Genomic DNA, 16709 nt, shown 5'->3' with positions numbered 1-16709 from the left:
AGAATATACAGGAATGCAGCACCTCACAGATACACAACTAAGTGTGTGTGTGTGTGTGTATATATATATATATATATATATATATATATATATATATATATATATATATATAATAATAGCCACACACACACACACACACACACACAGTTGTAGTCAAAAGTTTACTTACTCCAAAGGAAACGTATCATTTCTAGAAATCTCTCGAAAACAAATAATTAGACAATTTACCATGTATTGGAACAAAATTTCCTGTGCCATTAGAGAAAAATCAGCCCTACATGAGATTACCGCCTCCATGCTTCACAGTAGGTATGGTGTTCTTTTCTTTGTACGCCTCACCAGACTTTGTTTCATCACTCCACAAAATATTTGACCAGAACTCATATCCATATTCAAATGCTGTTTTGCAAATTTTAAGTGATTGTCCTTGTGACATTTTCCTAAGAGTGGCTTTTTCCTTGGCCTGCGACCATTGAGACCTTCACCATGCAATACTCGGCCTATGATTGAAATGGAAACCCCAGTCCCACTTGCAGCCAGTTCACTTTGAATATCTTTGGCAGTCAACTTTTGATTCTTATTAATCTTCTTCACAATTCTTTTACTTATTCTTGGTGAAAGAACCTTCTTTCATCCAGACCGAGGGAGCGTTGTGACAGTACCATGATTTTGTACTTCTTGATAACAGAAACGATAGTTAGAATTGGGAGACTCAAATGCTTGGATTCTTGTGTCTTTCTCCAGCTTTATGACAATGAATTATATTCTGTCTAAGGTCTTCAGATAGCTCTCAGTTGGCTCACCAGCAACCCCTGTAAACTGGCTCGACGCCTGTGGGCTTGCCTATAAGCTGCCATGAGCTGTGTTGTCCTCCAACGCTGTAGCTCTGGGGTGGCTGCATGGCGGGCCTGCAGAGTGAAAAGAAGCGGTCGGCTGACAGCACACGCTTTGGAGGACAGCGTGTGTTCGTCTTCACAGCTCCAGAGTCAGTGTAGGGGTGGTAGCGGTGAGCTGAGCCTAAATACAATTGTACATTCCAAATTGGGAGAAAATGGGGTAAAATTAATTGCAGACTGCTAAATAAAAAATAAATTAAAAAACAAAAAGATGCTCCAAACACTAAAATGGTGATTAAACCGTCACTGTCACAGTTTTCTGACTTTCTGAAAATCAAGCAAATTCAGTTCAATGATGTAAACAAATATGATTCCATATAACAGATAAACAGATACATAAAGTCATATTTACTATCCGACCTTGCCTCACTTATTTTCTTGACTGATTCATACATTAAAAATGTACTGCAGACTGGAAAATTAAATGTCCTTCGGGAAGACTACTGTAACTATTGTTACCTCCTGTGGCTTCAGTAACAGTAGCCCTCCTCTCCAGTCCATATTATATATATATATATATATATATATATATATATATATATATATATATATACACACACACACACACACACACACACACACACACACACACACACACACACATACAGTAGTGTTCAAAAGTTTAGAAAACAACATATGATTTTCAGCAACACTAGCAGTACGGATTGTATTGCCCATTTGTCTCCTCTTTAAAATGATGCTAAATATTTTATTGAGCAAGACATCTCACAAGAAGAATGATACCCCAACATAGTCTCCTGTTCTTAGGAAACCAGTACAACTGGGGATGGGGAGTTTATTGCCGGATAACTTCACTACTTTCTCTCTCTAAATATCTTGGTATCCCTGAATAGAAAGCCATCTCCTCTTTCCTGGCTTTCATGAAACCTAGGTTGCTCAGATTCCCCAGAGTAGCCTGCAGCTTTCTCTAGATCCACCAAGGTTTCAGCTGCTCTTGTTTCCACCAGGAAATGCAAGGTCACTAGATCACGTGAGAGTCCGATATTATTTATATTCTTACCTGCAGGACAGCATAGAAAACATTTCCAGCAACTGTACTCACTGAATACACACAGTCTGTAACCTTATCATTAAATAACACATGCAGTGGTCAAGCTCATTCAGTAAATGAGTCACAAAATCAATATTCTTTCAACATCTGAGCATTACTTATTTGGATATCTCTGGCAATAAAGACAAGTATCATCATCCTCTGTATCCCCAGAGGGTGCATGTATAAATGAAGATATATTAACAGATGTCAGAGGTGTTTTTTTTTTTTTTTTTTTGCAATGCAGGCTCACCTTGGAGTAATTTGAAACATGAAAATGATCACTTCAAGGTCTAGTTGTTCGAGTTGAAGATGATCTGATCAGGTTATGCAAGTTTTGTCACTTCACACAGTCATTATCTATATATCTGGCAGGCTGCTACTTCAAGTGACCACAAGAACTGTGCTCCCCTCGCTGTCCTCAATGTATGTGAATAGATGGAGGTTATCCCTGCATTTGGATCTGTAGCTGTTATACGTATGCCCTTGATAGTGCACCATTTTCATTTTTTGTTTTGGTTGCATATAAAAGCGATATGCATGCATGTTCGCCCTGTTGATTAAACTGCTAATTCAAGTTTTCACACTTTGTTTCAGACTTTTGACCAGTGTTTGTGTGAAAAGTGTGCTTCCAGGTTTTCAGGTAGTGGATGTTTCCTTAAAATCTGTACAGGCTCTTGGTTATGTTTACAGCAACTCCTGGAACGCCAGAATGGAACATGCATGTTCTAGAATTTTTAAGGTCTATAGTTTTATAGATTTTGGAAATGCTCATTGTTCACTGTACCATTTGTAACTTAATATAATAAGTGAAGATTAGTAGCAAGGCAAGTATGTTGCAACTTACCTGTTTAACATCGTAAGCAAGAAGAGCAAATTTCAAATCTGGAGAGATGGAGTATTTTGCTACTTTGAATGTCACCTAAGAGAAAAAAGTGATACCTAAATGTTACCTAAAATAGAAATAATATTGCAATTATTTACTTTAGAGATTTTTTCACAACCAACTTTTTTTTTCCCCAAGACTATATAGGCATCTTAGTATTTCTCTAGCAGTCGAATGACATACAATTAACTTCATAGATAAATTCAGTTATCAAAAATGAATTGAGTAACATTTTTTTTTTTTATTGATGATATCAAAGCTTCCACAGTAAAACATAAAAAAATTACGACAAAATAAACATAAGAAATTAAAGATTTTACTGTTGAATAAGATATGAAAACATTGCTGACATTCAGTATCTTGTATCTTTTAAAGTCCTTCACTGTGAATTAAAAAAAATGCATATCTTCATCGTGCTAAAAGAACAGTACATTTTATATACAGGGCCTGAAGCCAAGACAACAAACATGTGCAGTGACTATTGGAGTCTTGTAAAGCCATGGGGGTAATACTGCCTGGAGTGAAAACTGAACACATTACAGCATGGATCCACACAGGCTGTGTATTTCAAATCAGCAGTTTTTTTTTTTTTAAAACATGTAACTATATAATAAAACTGGAATAAAAAAAAAAAGCCCTGTCCTGCTTTCAAATGCTTCTCTTCTTTAATCTGTTAATCTAATCAACGTCTGATACTATGCACCACACTTAACCAGACTGAACAGGGATTTCATTTACAATTTTTCAAGTCTTCTGGCAAATCTTCAAAAAAGAGAATTCCTTATTAGAACAAAAATCGATTTTCTTTTGCAAACAGTTGATGCAATACCTGGGGCTTAAATAAGAACCAATGTGATAGTAATGTCGTTTGATTTTGTTGTTGAGTTCAGCTGTTTGTTTGTTTTGTTCAAGTTTGAAAGTAGTCTGTTGTTCTGTTGAAGATTTTCAAAGCTTTTTTTTGTGAGTAATGTAAAGTATATCAATAAAACAGAAACCATTTAAGAATCAACCATTAATAAACCCTTGTTTAACTGAATTTCACATAAAAAGAAACATGTGCATAATATAAGATGAATGACCTAACCACAGCAAGATGATTCTGCTACCGTATGTAATTTCAAACAACTCTGACCTATTTGTCATTGATAAAGGTATAGAAAGCATTCATAAATGTTAGAAAGTCTAATTATATCCACAAATAATAATAATAACGGCTAGTTTTCCAGTTAACACTATATAGTGTAATTGAAATATGTTGTATGACATCAGTTTATATACAAGTGTCATTAATGAATACTTACAAAGGTGCTGTTTTCTAGTAGTATCTTGGATTCATTTTTTGCTACATTGAACTTGATGACATGGCCATCTCTGTTTCTATACACCACTTCTTTGTCTGTTAAATAAAAGGAAATAATAGTTACAAAACACAACTTATCACATGAATAATGTACTATTGTGTATTGTGCTGTACATGGATTTCTTCAGTATAGCTTGCAGATCAAAACTTGGAGCTGGTCAGAGCCTACCTAGGCAATTGGAATAGTGTAATGCCTAACTACTCCAAATAATGATTTGAAAGAACTGGCAGAAAGAAAGAAGGAGACATTGATTTGTAGTAGGGGAGGGAGAAGATACTATAAAACTACTTACATTTTCATTGTTTCTTTTTTTTGTACAAATAACAGGTACTGAAAGATGCTTTATGTGGTTGTATGGGATTTTGTACAGTTTGCACATACACAGAAACATGTTTCAGGGAATACAGTGCGTTGACTGGTTAGTGATGACAGCAATACTTAAATTGAATGTGCGGGTGATTTGATTGCATTGACAAATCAATTTTAGTATTCTAAAATAGGAAACACCATTTAGGTGCCAGTGTTATTAGGCTCCCTTTATTTCAAAATGACGGTGCTCTAAAGTACAAATTGACTGAACAATCTCCATCTCAGTGGGTTTTATTTGACTCCAATGCATTTAATACTGCTTCACACATATCATGTTAATTTTGAAGCCTTATTTGCTTGACACAGAAAAATCAAATGTCACTACATTAGTATGACACTTAACTGCAAGGATGTTTCTACGCATAGCAGGCAGAGTTACTGTACCATACTTCTGCTAAAAATAAACCAATTTCACACTTTGATCATCTTCGAGGTCAGCAGAGTTTGGAAGTCTCACACTTGCTAAAGCCCACAGTTACTGTGAGGTGCTGTGGTCGTACTGTTTTCCTGCTCCCAGGAAGGACTGTGCACAGCATAGTCCAAGGTGTCACTTTCTAACCTTCTGAATTCTCAATTATTTACCAACCTCTGTTCTTGTGGCACACAGAATAATCCAAACGGTCTGTCTCATTCATCTACTGTACTAGCCTGACAGTCTCTAGCTGTATGGACATGACACTGGGGAATTCAGCATTCCAAACAACACAGTTACTGCTAGGTCTTTAAAAGACTGCTTATACAGGTCTCTTGTAGTAGAGAATAAAGTACAATAAAGTGTGGTGAAAAAATGACAATCTACTGTATGACTACATTCGTGTAAGAATGGTAAACCGCAAAAAAAGTCGAAATTGTAAGGACTCTACTGAACATGGGAAATGCTTACTGTCTTACATTAATTAAATATGTCTTGCATGCTGTATAGAAAAGACCTAAGAGAAAGCATCCAGGATTTATGTAAATGTTTAATGTAAAATCTTACATATTAAAAAGAGTAAATGAAAACTATTCACCATCACAAGTAAGGCACACTCTACAGTTCTGGAGGAACCTCCATACACATCTAGTAGTAATTATGAAATTACATTACATATAGATCAGATTAGACAAGTCAGTATTCTGAAATATTCTAAATTATTCATAGATAGTAACAGTCAAACTAACACCATGTAAAATAGCTTGGTTAATAGACAATACAAAATAAACCTAACAAAATGATAAAATGTGATCCTTTTTTTTTTTTTTTTTTTTTTTTTTAATAATACAGAACCTAAATGTCATTCTAACCCAGGTTTTAAAAATGTTTTCCCAAAAGTGAATGTTCCATAAAAACTGGTCCTCATCTTAATGTCTTGAGCCTTTCACGTGATCTCACAATGCCTTGCAATCCTACAAAAATGACCTGTTGGTTTGTAAACTAACTGATCTTTTCCACGGTTATTCTTTATGGAAGCGGTATGCCCATACACAAAATAGTATGCTGTTATATAGTAGTGGCTTTTGTATCCCAAATGAGATACTAAAGTATTATACAAAAGTAACAATTTTTTGGACATCTTTATATGTATAGTTATAGTTATAATGTATACAGACAGTAATGTATAAATGTTTCATAGCGCAGAGGAGAGGTGTTTCATGCATCCACTTTGGTTGAACAGTTGAAGCCATGTTACGATCTGCCTGAAAATGTACCAAAGCTAAACAGTATGATTTCCCCACTGAATTGAACTCTATGAAAACTATAAATGAAAAAAAACAAAAAAACAAATAGACTCTCTGATACAGAAATTGTTTGAGGACTGTTTGCAGTAGCATGCTTTCATAGTTCATGCATACATAGAACGTAACTAAACCTATATTTGCATTTGCTCATTTTGCTGCCAAAGAGCTTTCCTTGTAAAGCAGATGTATTTCAGCTGGTTTTGTAAGTATGCATATTTTAAATTACATATTGAAAATGCATTAATGAATTAATAGATAGGTGAGTAAATACTGTTCTTAATAAATCAGACATGCAACAAGAAATCAGTTCATGTTTTTAAAATGTGTCTGCTGATGGTGAATTGATGTTGTATTGCAGTCAAACCAACAGTTCAAATTGTGTTTTCAGATGTCTTTTCATGCAGATTGACAAGGTGTATTGTGCGATGCTTTAAGCTTATTCAGGATGCCAACATAATTATTGTCTTATTCACTACAGGATTTATTTTTGTATGCTTCAGAATGTTAAATAGAGGGTTTGCAAGCATGGCATTCTGCTATTTGAATAATGGGTTGTTGCAATGGTCCTGTCATTCAGAAAAGTGATTTTTTAATCTAGAAGAGTGGAAATTCATTTTTTTTAAAGGTATTCATTATATCCTGCTGTCATTGCATTGCAAACAAGATGACACTACTGTGTTTGGTTCTCAATAAATGATCCATTGTAAAGCATATTTGAGGTAATGTTGACATTTATTTTCCCACTGGCTTTAGGGTTTAGAGTTAAGCATTAACAACATTCAAATACACTTCTAGAGTTCAACAGGAATATTGTATGTGCTGATCCAATCAACCTGTCCTGCGACAGCTGGAAAATACACTGCTAGATTGATTTAGGTCATTTTACAGAACCAAGGAATCCGCTTGTATTACATCAACAATTTGTTGTTAGTGGCAATTCTGGGCTAACCATGGGAAGAAGGTTGATTCAGGCTAGAGTGATTCCCCAGTGCTGTAAAATGCTCTAGGAATCCATCTATGTCTTGTAGAGGCAGATCATATCCCCCTATAGATAAATAATATTGTCCTTTTTTTCATTTCTCCATGTATGTTTATCTTTTAGCATGTGCTGATATTAATTATGGGTGGGAGTTTGATATACATATGTGAATTGATGAGAGCACTGTTGTATTATTTAGGACATATGCCTAGTATGCTAACTTCTATGTATTAGTCATAATGTTATATTTACTTTAAGAGGCTGCTTGTTTCCACAGTATTTAATACAGATGGTTAATAAAATCAACAGACAAACCTCTAGAAAACAATCTTAGTAAACTCTTCATCTAGGTCTGTTTTGTTCTCTAATTCTGCCTTAAGAGGTTCTGGCAACTAAAAATCCCCCAAAAAGCCATTTTCTGAAAACATCCAAATGGCTTAACATTTTGCAAGTGACAAATAAAAATAATATCCTGCCAAAACAAAGTGGTTAGCCTTGTGGGGTGGGAGTGTGGGCATTCAGAGCAAAAGCCTTTAGTGCTGTGCAAATGCCTTGTGCATTTGCTATGGAATTGCTATCCTCCCTGCTGTTCTTTTTCTATTTAGCTTACAGACATGATAACTAAAGAAATGTCTTTATAGGTAAGGGCACTGTATCTTAATAAAGGGGGTTGGCAGCAGGTTGGCCTGCATGCACACACTAGTTTTTTTGTTGTGCTTTTCCTTATGAATCTTGATGCACCATGGCCAAGACCTAAAGCATCCAGATGTTAAATATATAACTTTTGCACTCCATTTGCACTGATAGTAAAATAAGGACTTCTCCTTGTTAGACCAGGGATATGAATCATGTGCATGTCAGAAGAAGACGCTGAAGTCCACACATGCAGTCATAAAAACATAATGCTAGCATGTTGTTCACTGTAGCAATGAACTGGAGGATTTCATAAATCTATAACCCTACTTGTAATAAGCCACGTGGATTTTTAGAGCATTTTACAAAAGAAGGCAAGCAAAGAATTGATTTTAGCCTTACTCGATTTGTAGCTTAGTCAAGTGTTATGCTCTTCATTCAGCATTCTTAATTTGGCCTTTAAACAAACATATAAAATCCATGCACAAATCCCTGAACTAGAATAAAAATACCAACCTATAAGATTGTGAGCAATGCATGCAATGTTATACATGTGTATGTCACAAGACCATGATACACTATCCATGACAGGCGCTAACAGCTTAAGGCAGTATGCAGCAAATGGGTGTCAGAATGAATAAGCAAAGCCCTGCATGATGCAATGATGTTGCATTTTACTATGAAAATGTGTCTGCTGAAGAGAAAACTAAAGGCACAAAACAGAAAGAGACAAATTGAAAGTTTGTGTTCATCCATAGCTCAATCATAAGTGGTAAAAAAAAATAATAAAAAAAAACATGTAACCATATAATTTTAATGGTCAGTGTTGTGTGATTATGACCCCCGATGAGGTTAAAGGTCCTTTAACCACACTTGCAGGCGCTCGTTTGGGTTGTGTGTGGTCGCAAGTTCTACCCCAGCCTTTGCCCTTTACCTCATTTTAGGAGTAAACAGACTAATTTAAAAAAAAAGTAAATACATAAAACCTAGCCAGAAGAAGAGCTATACTACTCTAATGGTACTGTAGTACATATGATTCACAGTGTAGGTTGATCACATTATTCGAGGATGTGTACGTACGCTAGAAGGTTGTTTAGACTGCCACATGTTTTTCGTTCTTGTTGAAAGTAACCTTTTTGTCTGTGAACATGAACGAATAAATGAATGAAAGACGCAATTCGTGGTCTGCAAGAAGCTCTGGTAAATCTGCATTCAAATTCAATGCTGTCTATTTTGGGGATGATCAAAGTTTTCCCTTGTGCACTGAACAGAATGTTATACTTGGACAAAGACTTTTTCATTGCTAAATTTCAAGTAACTGAATGTTGACTGATAAAAAGCTCAGTATGTACGATTGACATTTAGCTTTAAGAGGTTCCATTACCAAGACTACCCATGTATTGATGGTAACAGCATGAGATACTCTTTACTTAGTAGAGATAAGGAGCAATATTGAAGATCAGGAAGTTCGAACTGGAGACAGAGTCATATTAATGTTCTGCAGTGTAACACTAAAGATTCTTTAAAAATGTTAAAACAAAACATACACTGTAACACCAATGTCTGGGTAAGCAGAGACAGCATGTACTGTTGCATCAAGAACAAAACTATCTGAAACAGCTATGTGACTCGTAAAGGGCTGTTCAATAATACTCTAATCCTTTATTTTTAATAAACACAGTTAGAAAAATCTAGAAAGTCAAATAGGTAGGTTATTAAAGAGCTGGTTTGTGTACAGTAGATTAAAAATGTAATTCAGTTAAATCATGAAAGCCAAAAAGCATCTCTTTAGCAAACTTATGGTTCCTTGAAAACAAATGCATCCCCTTCCTTTAAAGAAATCTATTTAGAAGGGCAATGTCAAAAACAACAGCACAAAAAAAGTCATTAAGTTCCTTTATTTCCAACAGGCTATTATAGTCATCTTATTGAACTTATGCAGTAATAAATCATTGCCTTAAGATGATAAGAAAAACAGTGACAAGCTTGAAATACAGCTAAGGAGAAAATACACTGACAGACACTGTTCATTCAATTCAGCAGAACAGAAGCCAATATTGTCATTACCCTGATTAATATTTAATGTAAGGAAGGGGAAAAAAACAAGCTAATAGATTTCAAGGTATCAAATACTGGAAACCACTTAGAAGTAACAGGAACAGTGTGGGTTTACTAAACTGTCACGTGAGTGTAAACCAATATCTTTACAAAAGGACTAAAAAAAAAGGTGATAGAGAGATGTTATTTATTGATTACTTGGCATTTTTTTCATTATTATTATTTTTTATGATGACTAAAAAAGCTCTATTGAGAAAAGGGCCTTATGCAGTAAAAGTAATAAAGACTATATATATTTATATATATATATATATATATATATATATATAATATATATATTATATATATATATATATATATATATACATACACACACACATATATATATATATATATATATATATACACACACATATATATATATATATATATATATATATATATATATATATATATATATATATATATATATATATATATATATATATATATACACATACACTATAAATGTAATGAGAAGCTGTATGGAACTGTAATGAAAAAAAGGTCATGGAGCCTGTACCTTCCAGCATTTGCCTTACATATCAAGTATGTGATGAAGTAGGTTACAAAAATAAATGATCTTACACTGCAGATGTACTGTACCACCACCATAGCTGACACCAATATTTTATGCATTCCACGTTTATGTTTAAATGTTTATTGGTGTAAATGTTGCACATGTCCCACCTGGCAACAATTTGTATTTACAGTCTGCGAGGCATAAGGGATCAAATTATTGGTACAAAGTTCCATCTGAAAAAAACATAAATCACTCTAATGCTTGCTGAACTACCAATCTGCACACCTCAAACTAACACTTGAATATAAGCTTTTAAAATTAATGTATTTTTTTTTCACTTGGGGAGGAAAAAGAAGAAAATCATTGATGCATGATTAAATGCCAGTTACGCAAGAAAAGAAGTCAAGTACAGTACACAGACAAACGTCCTCTAAAAGGAGTTTACATTAGTAATATTGCGAACAAAATCTAAATATAGTTACACCAGTTATGCCCACTGTCTTTGGAACACCATTTATATTCAATTGGGGCACATATACATTAGCACAGCACTGGAAAATAGATGTGTTAGATTATTAGAATGAAAGACCTCTCCATGATGTAAATAAATCATGCAGTACTATATATGAGTGTATGAGTGCTGTTTAGTTATTCACTGAAGGAGCAGAAAGGGAAAAAATTGGAACAAGCTCAAATTCCATTGGTCGCAAAGCTAAATAAAAGAATGAAAAACAGCCTGAGCTGTATATATTATATTGCAGACAATCTATGAATTTAAGCTGAAATGATTGTCCTTCACTAGTGACAAGTTTAAAGAGCTCCTGTCAATACATATTTTACATCCTAAGCAAAATACCTACTGTTGAATAATGTAAAATAATAAATAATGTCACAGCTTGCCTCCCGAGTTGAGAAACCTTGATTTTGAGAACAAAAGCATTTACACTGGAAAATATTTATCCTTTAGAATAAAAACTGTTTCCTTAAAAGTCCTACCCTCAAAATCTAGTTTTATCTTAAATCAACTAGCAACCAGAAGAAAAGATATAAACAAGTATACAATAACAAACAATGTATAATAATTTATAAAATGCATAACATTTACAGAGTTATTGTGTAAATGAGGTATGGCTTAAACAGTATGTTTAATTTTAAAATGTTTGAAACCGGTTTTCAGTAATGCATGCTTATTGCTGTTTGTCATTTAAGTGATTAATGTTGCTTGGAAAGCTTCAATACGTCAACAATATAACTGATTAGAGGTTCCAGCTTGATGCAAGCACCTGCAGTTTTGCATCACATGTTGAGAGCTTCTGGTAATGTTCCTCCCAGCAAATTGCACAGTGGTGACGCTTTGACAAACATGGTCCTCAGTAATTAAAGGCCCTGATAACTGCAAGTGTTATTGGTAGCTGTATGTCTCTACCCTGTGCCTACTGTTTTATTGCATCACATGTTGAGAGCTTCTGGTAATGTTCCTCCCAGCAAATTGCACAGTGGTGACGCTTTGACAAACATGGTCCTCAGTAATTAAAGGCCCTGATAACTGCAAGTGTTATTGGTAGCTGTATGTCTCTACCCTGTGCCTACTGTTTTATTGTGAAAAAAAGAGAAATGTCACAGAATAGTAGATTATGAAAATGTCAACCAGAGGGTTTTAATAGGCAATGTGTAGCCAAGTGTATAAATAATCCACCAAAGAAGTCCATTTCCAAAACCCAGTAGACCACAAATCAATCTGATATAATAACCTTTAAACCAAAATACTGCAATACAATGGAGGTCTCCAAAGCAATGTCAGCAGGTGACTGCAGTTTATACAAAGAAGAATCATCTGAAAAGTGTACTCCCTCCTAGGTTGTAGGTCTGTGGTTGACTGGGTTAGGCTAATGACAGGTTGGTTCATTAAAGCAGATATTAGGGGATTATTCCATGGAAATCTTTTAGCAAGAACACACATAGAAAACCAAACTTTGGACCTGCCGGGAGAAGGAACTAGTGAGATTAAAATACAGAAGGATAGTCTGTCTGACAATCAATCAATCCTAGTCCTGTAAAAAATCTGACCGTTTTTTTTTTGTTTTGTTTTTTTTTTTTTTTTTTTTTAATCAACGGTTAAGATTTCTAATGTTAGTAGATCTTTAATTCACCTGAAATCCTTCAGGACACTGTAGTGTATTTCTCAGGTTCTTTAGAGCAGAAGTTTTCAACCTGTGGTATGTGTACCAGTACTGGTAGGTGACAGGCTTCCAACTGGTACGCAGTGGCTCTTGTCTTTAAGTCAGTGTGATTGCAAAGTTAATAATGGGGAACCAAAGCAGTCGCTCTGTGTTGTTTGTAGTGAACTCTTATCAAATAATTAGATGAAGCTGTCACATCATCAGAGATACTTGGAGACAAAATAGCCATTTATGATTGCCCATAGTTACTGGTACATGTGATGGCCCCTGCTGGAAACACTGGTACTGGAGATGTTGAAAACCACTGAAGATAATTATAGGATTTTATAAGGATTTAGATTGTGAAGTTCAGAATTCTAAAGATGTTCAATATTCCAGAAGGTTCTCTAAGAGTTAGACATGGAGTCCTGAGCGGCTATACTGTACAAACCAACAGGTCTGTAACTGCTCATTCAAGGAAGCCTGGCTCTCCAGTGGTGAAGATGTGAGCTGGCATGTGCAAGGTACCCAGCATAACATCTAGGATCCTTGCAGTTTAATGTTCTGAAATTAAGTTTCTCAGTGAATATATTTCTGCACTGTGACATTATCTGTAATGAATTCAGACACAAGATACTACTTAATGCCACAAATGGTAATTTTTCTCATAGTTAAATTATTTAGGCAATTATAATGATCTAAAATTCATCCTTCCCTGTACAGCAAGCTAATTACAGTGGTGACTCGAGGGTGATATTAGAGCTGAACCGGAGTCCTCATTAACTGGCAACACGTGTAAATTGAGATGAGCTAGTAAATGATTGGCACTCTCAGCCAGCGAGTGTGTTTCACTTACAGTTTCTCATTGTCATTCTGTACTGTTTATCAAACTGTCAAGTTGGCTGTTCCAAAGTTCATGGTTATCACTAAAAAGCACTTTCAGATTTCATAAGGATCATGATGATGTGTTACATCAATGACTAAGCTCTTTTGCTTTTAGATATAGTATCTCACAGAGGGATACTGTATCCTATAACGTAATAATACTTTCTGCATTCTGCATCGTTTTAAACAAGGATATTTTGGTCTAAGCACTACAAAACACCATTATTGCGAACATTACCATTATCATCATTATCATCATTACCAATACCATTATTATTATTATTATTATTATTATTATTTATTATTATTATTATTATTATTATTATTAATAGTAGTAGTCGCAGTAGTAGTCATAGTAGTAGTAGGTGTGGTATTATTGTTTACTATAGTATTATTGACTCGTATTATGTATTCACAAAAAACAAACTGTTAAAACAGAATGCTGAGTAATCAAACCTATAACCCCTATTACACCTGTTAGCCCATTATTTTGTACAGAATCTTTTTTTCTATTTTATCTTGAAGCTTGCATTATAGCTTTAGGTATTTTACAGTACATGTATTACAGAAGGACATCCTCTTGTTTTGTCCTGGCCATGCCTCTCTCATTCTGTACAGTGACGGGCATTTATAGGACATTCTTTCAGCCTATATTGGCCTGACAAGAACAGGTTACAGGAGACACAGCCTTCTACAGTTGTCCTTGAACTTCTATAAATAAACCAAAACCCCATGAGCATATTCAATTTGTTTCGCTGTAATCCTATTAATTACAGAAGAACAGCTTTGTGGCGTCTTTGACCAAGCAGCTATAATTTCTACAAAAAAAAAAAAAAAGAGCTGTTTTAAGTTTGACTTTCTTTCATGGACACAGTACTTTGTTACACTGGATCTGATGCATTTTAAATGCTGCAGGAGCTGCAGGGCTATAGCTTAGGGGAAAAGGCAGAGATCAAGGCCAGAAATACTAACTACCAGTGCTGTTTTTGTTTCAGGACATTGAGATCAAGAAACCTCCCTTTTGGGATAAAAGGGAAAATGACTAATCCACTGACATGCATTCAAGGGAACCAACGACTACAGAATTAGACAGGGAACGGGGCTAGATCTGTATTTTGATCTGTATTGAAGTTAACAAGGATCTCCAATGCTCTTCAAAAGAGAGTTATAGTTCTGAATACAAAACCAAATCCTCCCCACAAGCCCCTAAATAAAACTTCTAGCCCTTAATGTAGTCAGGACCTTGGTTTAATGGCTTTTTCAAAAGATGGCACCCTAAATATAAACCACATTAACACTAGAACCGCCATGGTAGTCATTTTTAAGGGTTTGGATTTAAAATGTAAACAAATCTGCTTTGTGAATGCAATGGGCTTGTTCTTTTCGTTCTTGCTTTTTTTTTTTGACGGACAACCACATTGCATTGACAGTACACAGATTTATTTACAGTTTAAGTCTCATAAATCCGCGGCTGTTCTAGTGTTAAAGTAAACCAGGCAAGACATATTCTGCACTACAGAGACCTGCTAAGAAACACGTGTAAAACATTAAACACCTGTTATTTTTCTTAAAAGTAAAGAAAAACCCATAAAAGGGATTGTGGCAAAGTGCCTGCCCCTGTGTGTATTTTGTTATATGTTGTATGTTAATGTTGGTGTATAGTCATTGGTACACAGGATATAAACGGGTCTGTGTAACACAAGTGTTTAAAACGTATATTTGTATTTAGGCACAAGGATTGCACAGCACTTCATGTGAAAGTAAAAAGTAGTAATATGTGAGCACAGGGAATTGCGCTTTATTAATTCACGTGCAGTTGTACCGCGACTCCAACTGAATGATTGATTAGCAATCGAGTCTTGGTACAGCTGCATAAAAGCAGCATGTTTTCACTCACTCGGGGTTGTGTGTTCGGTGAGTGGAGAACGGGTGTGGAGACGGAGGTAGTAATAATAAAATAATAACTTAAAGTAAAATATCAGCTCACCATGTTGTTTAGTGTTAGTCCGTTTTGTTTGTCTGTTTATTTTGGCCACCAGTGCCGGGTCCTGTGTTTTTGTTTGTTACAACCTTTTTATTTTCTGTTCTGTTAATTCATTAAATGCTGAGCGCAAGCAAGCGCTCAGCTTCCCCAAAACTCCACCTCTCTGTATATTTCCTAGTTCCTGTTTCTGGTCTGACGTCCCCCACTCTGGCCGTCTTTGTGACAAGGATATAAGGGCCAGACCCTATATTACTTCCTGAAAGGAGCTTACTGTACAGTATACACAGTGTATAACGCTTCAACACAAAGGGATCTTTTAGGGGATAGCTCAGTTATTAAAATGGCTACAAAAGTAAATGCAGATCTCTATTGAAGGTGAAATCCTAAATGGGCTGTAAAGGCTTAAGGTGATGCAAGGGAGCAGTTCAGAGAACTCAGTGATCATCTGAAATTCACAGAATGTGAAAAATGAATACATTTCAATCCTTGGGTTGCACCCCACTGGTATGCTCATGACATCTTGTGTTAAGAGTCAGGGATCCTGCAGGCTTGCTTGAGGACCAAAATTTAAAAAATAAATAAATAAATTACTTAGATTGTGAGCGTGAAAGCACAATAAGTAAACACAGATATTTCCACTTCAATTATATTTGCAGAGTGCAATCAAAATGTGTCTATCAAAAATGGACCATACAGTTCTCCCAAAACAAGCATACTATATCCCATAATCCTATGCTTTTCACAAAGCAATTCTTTAATTTTTGTGCAGCCTTAAAATAAATAAAAATAAAAGCTTATAGAAATGACACACACTTATCCAAACCCTACCAAAAGCACACAGTACAGCAATTCAATGCATAACAGACAAATGGCTGACAAAAGTTCAGTCTTCACTGATGGCATCAGCATCCTTTGATGATCACGGCACTGTATGCGGGTCCAACACACTTATGTCTGTGCCAAAAGAAACGTGTTCCATTTGCAGAGTTGACAGACGCGGCTTAATGTCAGTAAACTCCGAAGAGAGATCCTCATTCACTATATATCCACTATTTGGACCGTTTACGGTAAACTGTGAGAAACACAAAGAGGAACCAAATGGTATTGCAGTGAGAACATGTTGCTGTTGTGATCCCCAGCTGGTGTTGAATATTTATTTTAAGTGGG

General features: G+C 35.3%; 1 protein-coding gene across 1 annotated transcript in view; it reads right to left on the bottom strand.

Moving 5' to 3' along the window:
• LOC121322997 (inactive dipeptidyl peptidase 10-like) overlaps positions 1–16709 on the bottom strand; it is a 101114-nt gene that overhangs the window by 39335 nt on the left and 45070 nt on the right. The window contains exons 5-6 of the mRNA XM_041263701.1: positions 4135–4229; positions 2795–2869 (exon numbers count right to left, since the gene is read on the bottom strand). Coding sequence (XP_041119635.1) covers positions 2795–2869; positions 4135–4229 — 170 coding nt within the window. The remainder of the gene's footprint in view (positions 1–2794; positions 2870–4134; positions 4230–16709) is intronic.

The sequence above is a fragment of the Polyodon spathula genome, chromosome 11 (assembly GCF_017654505.1).
Source record: "Polyodon spathula isolate WHYD16114869_AA chromosome 11, ASM1765450v1, whole genome shotgun sequence".
Taxonomy (NCBI): Eukaryota; Metazoa; Chordata; class Actinopteri; order Acipenseriformes; family Polyodontidae; genus Polyodon; species Polyodon spathula.
The sequence above is the reverse complement of the archived record's forward strand: the minus strand, read 5'-3'. Positions and strand labels throughout refer to the sequence as shown.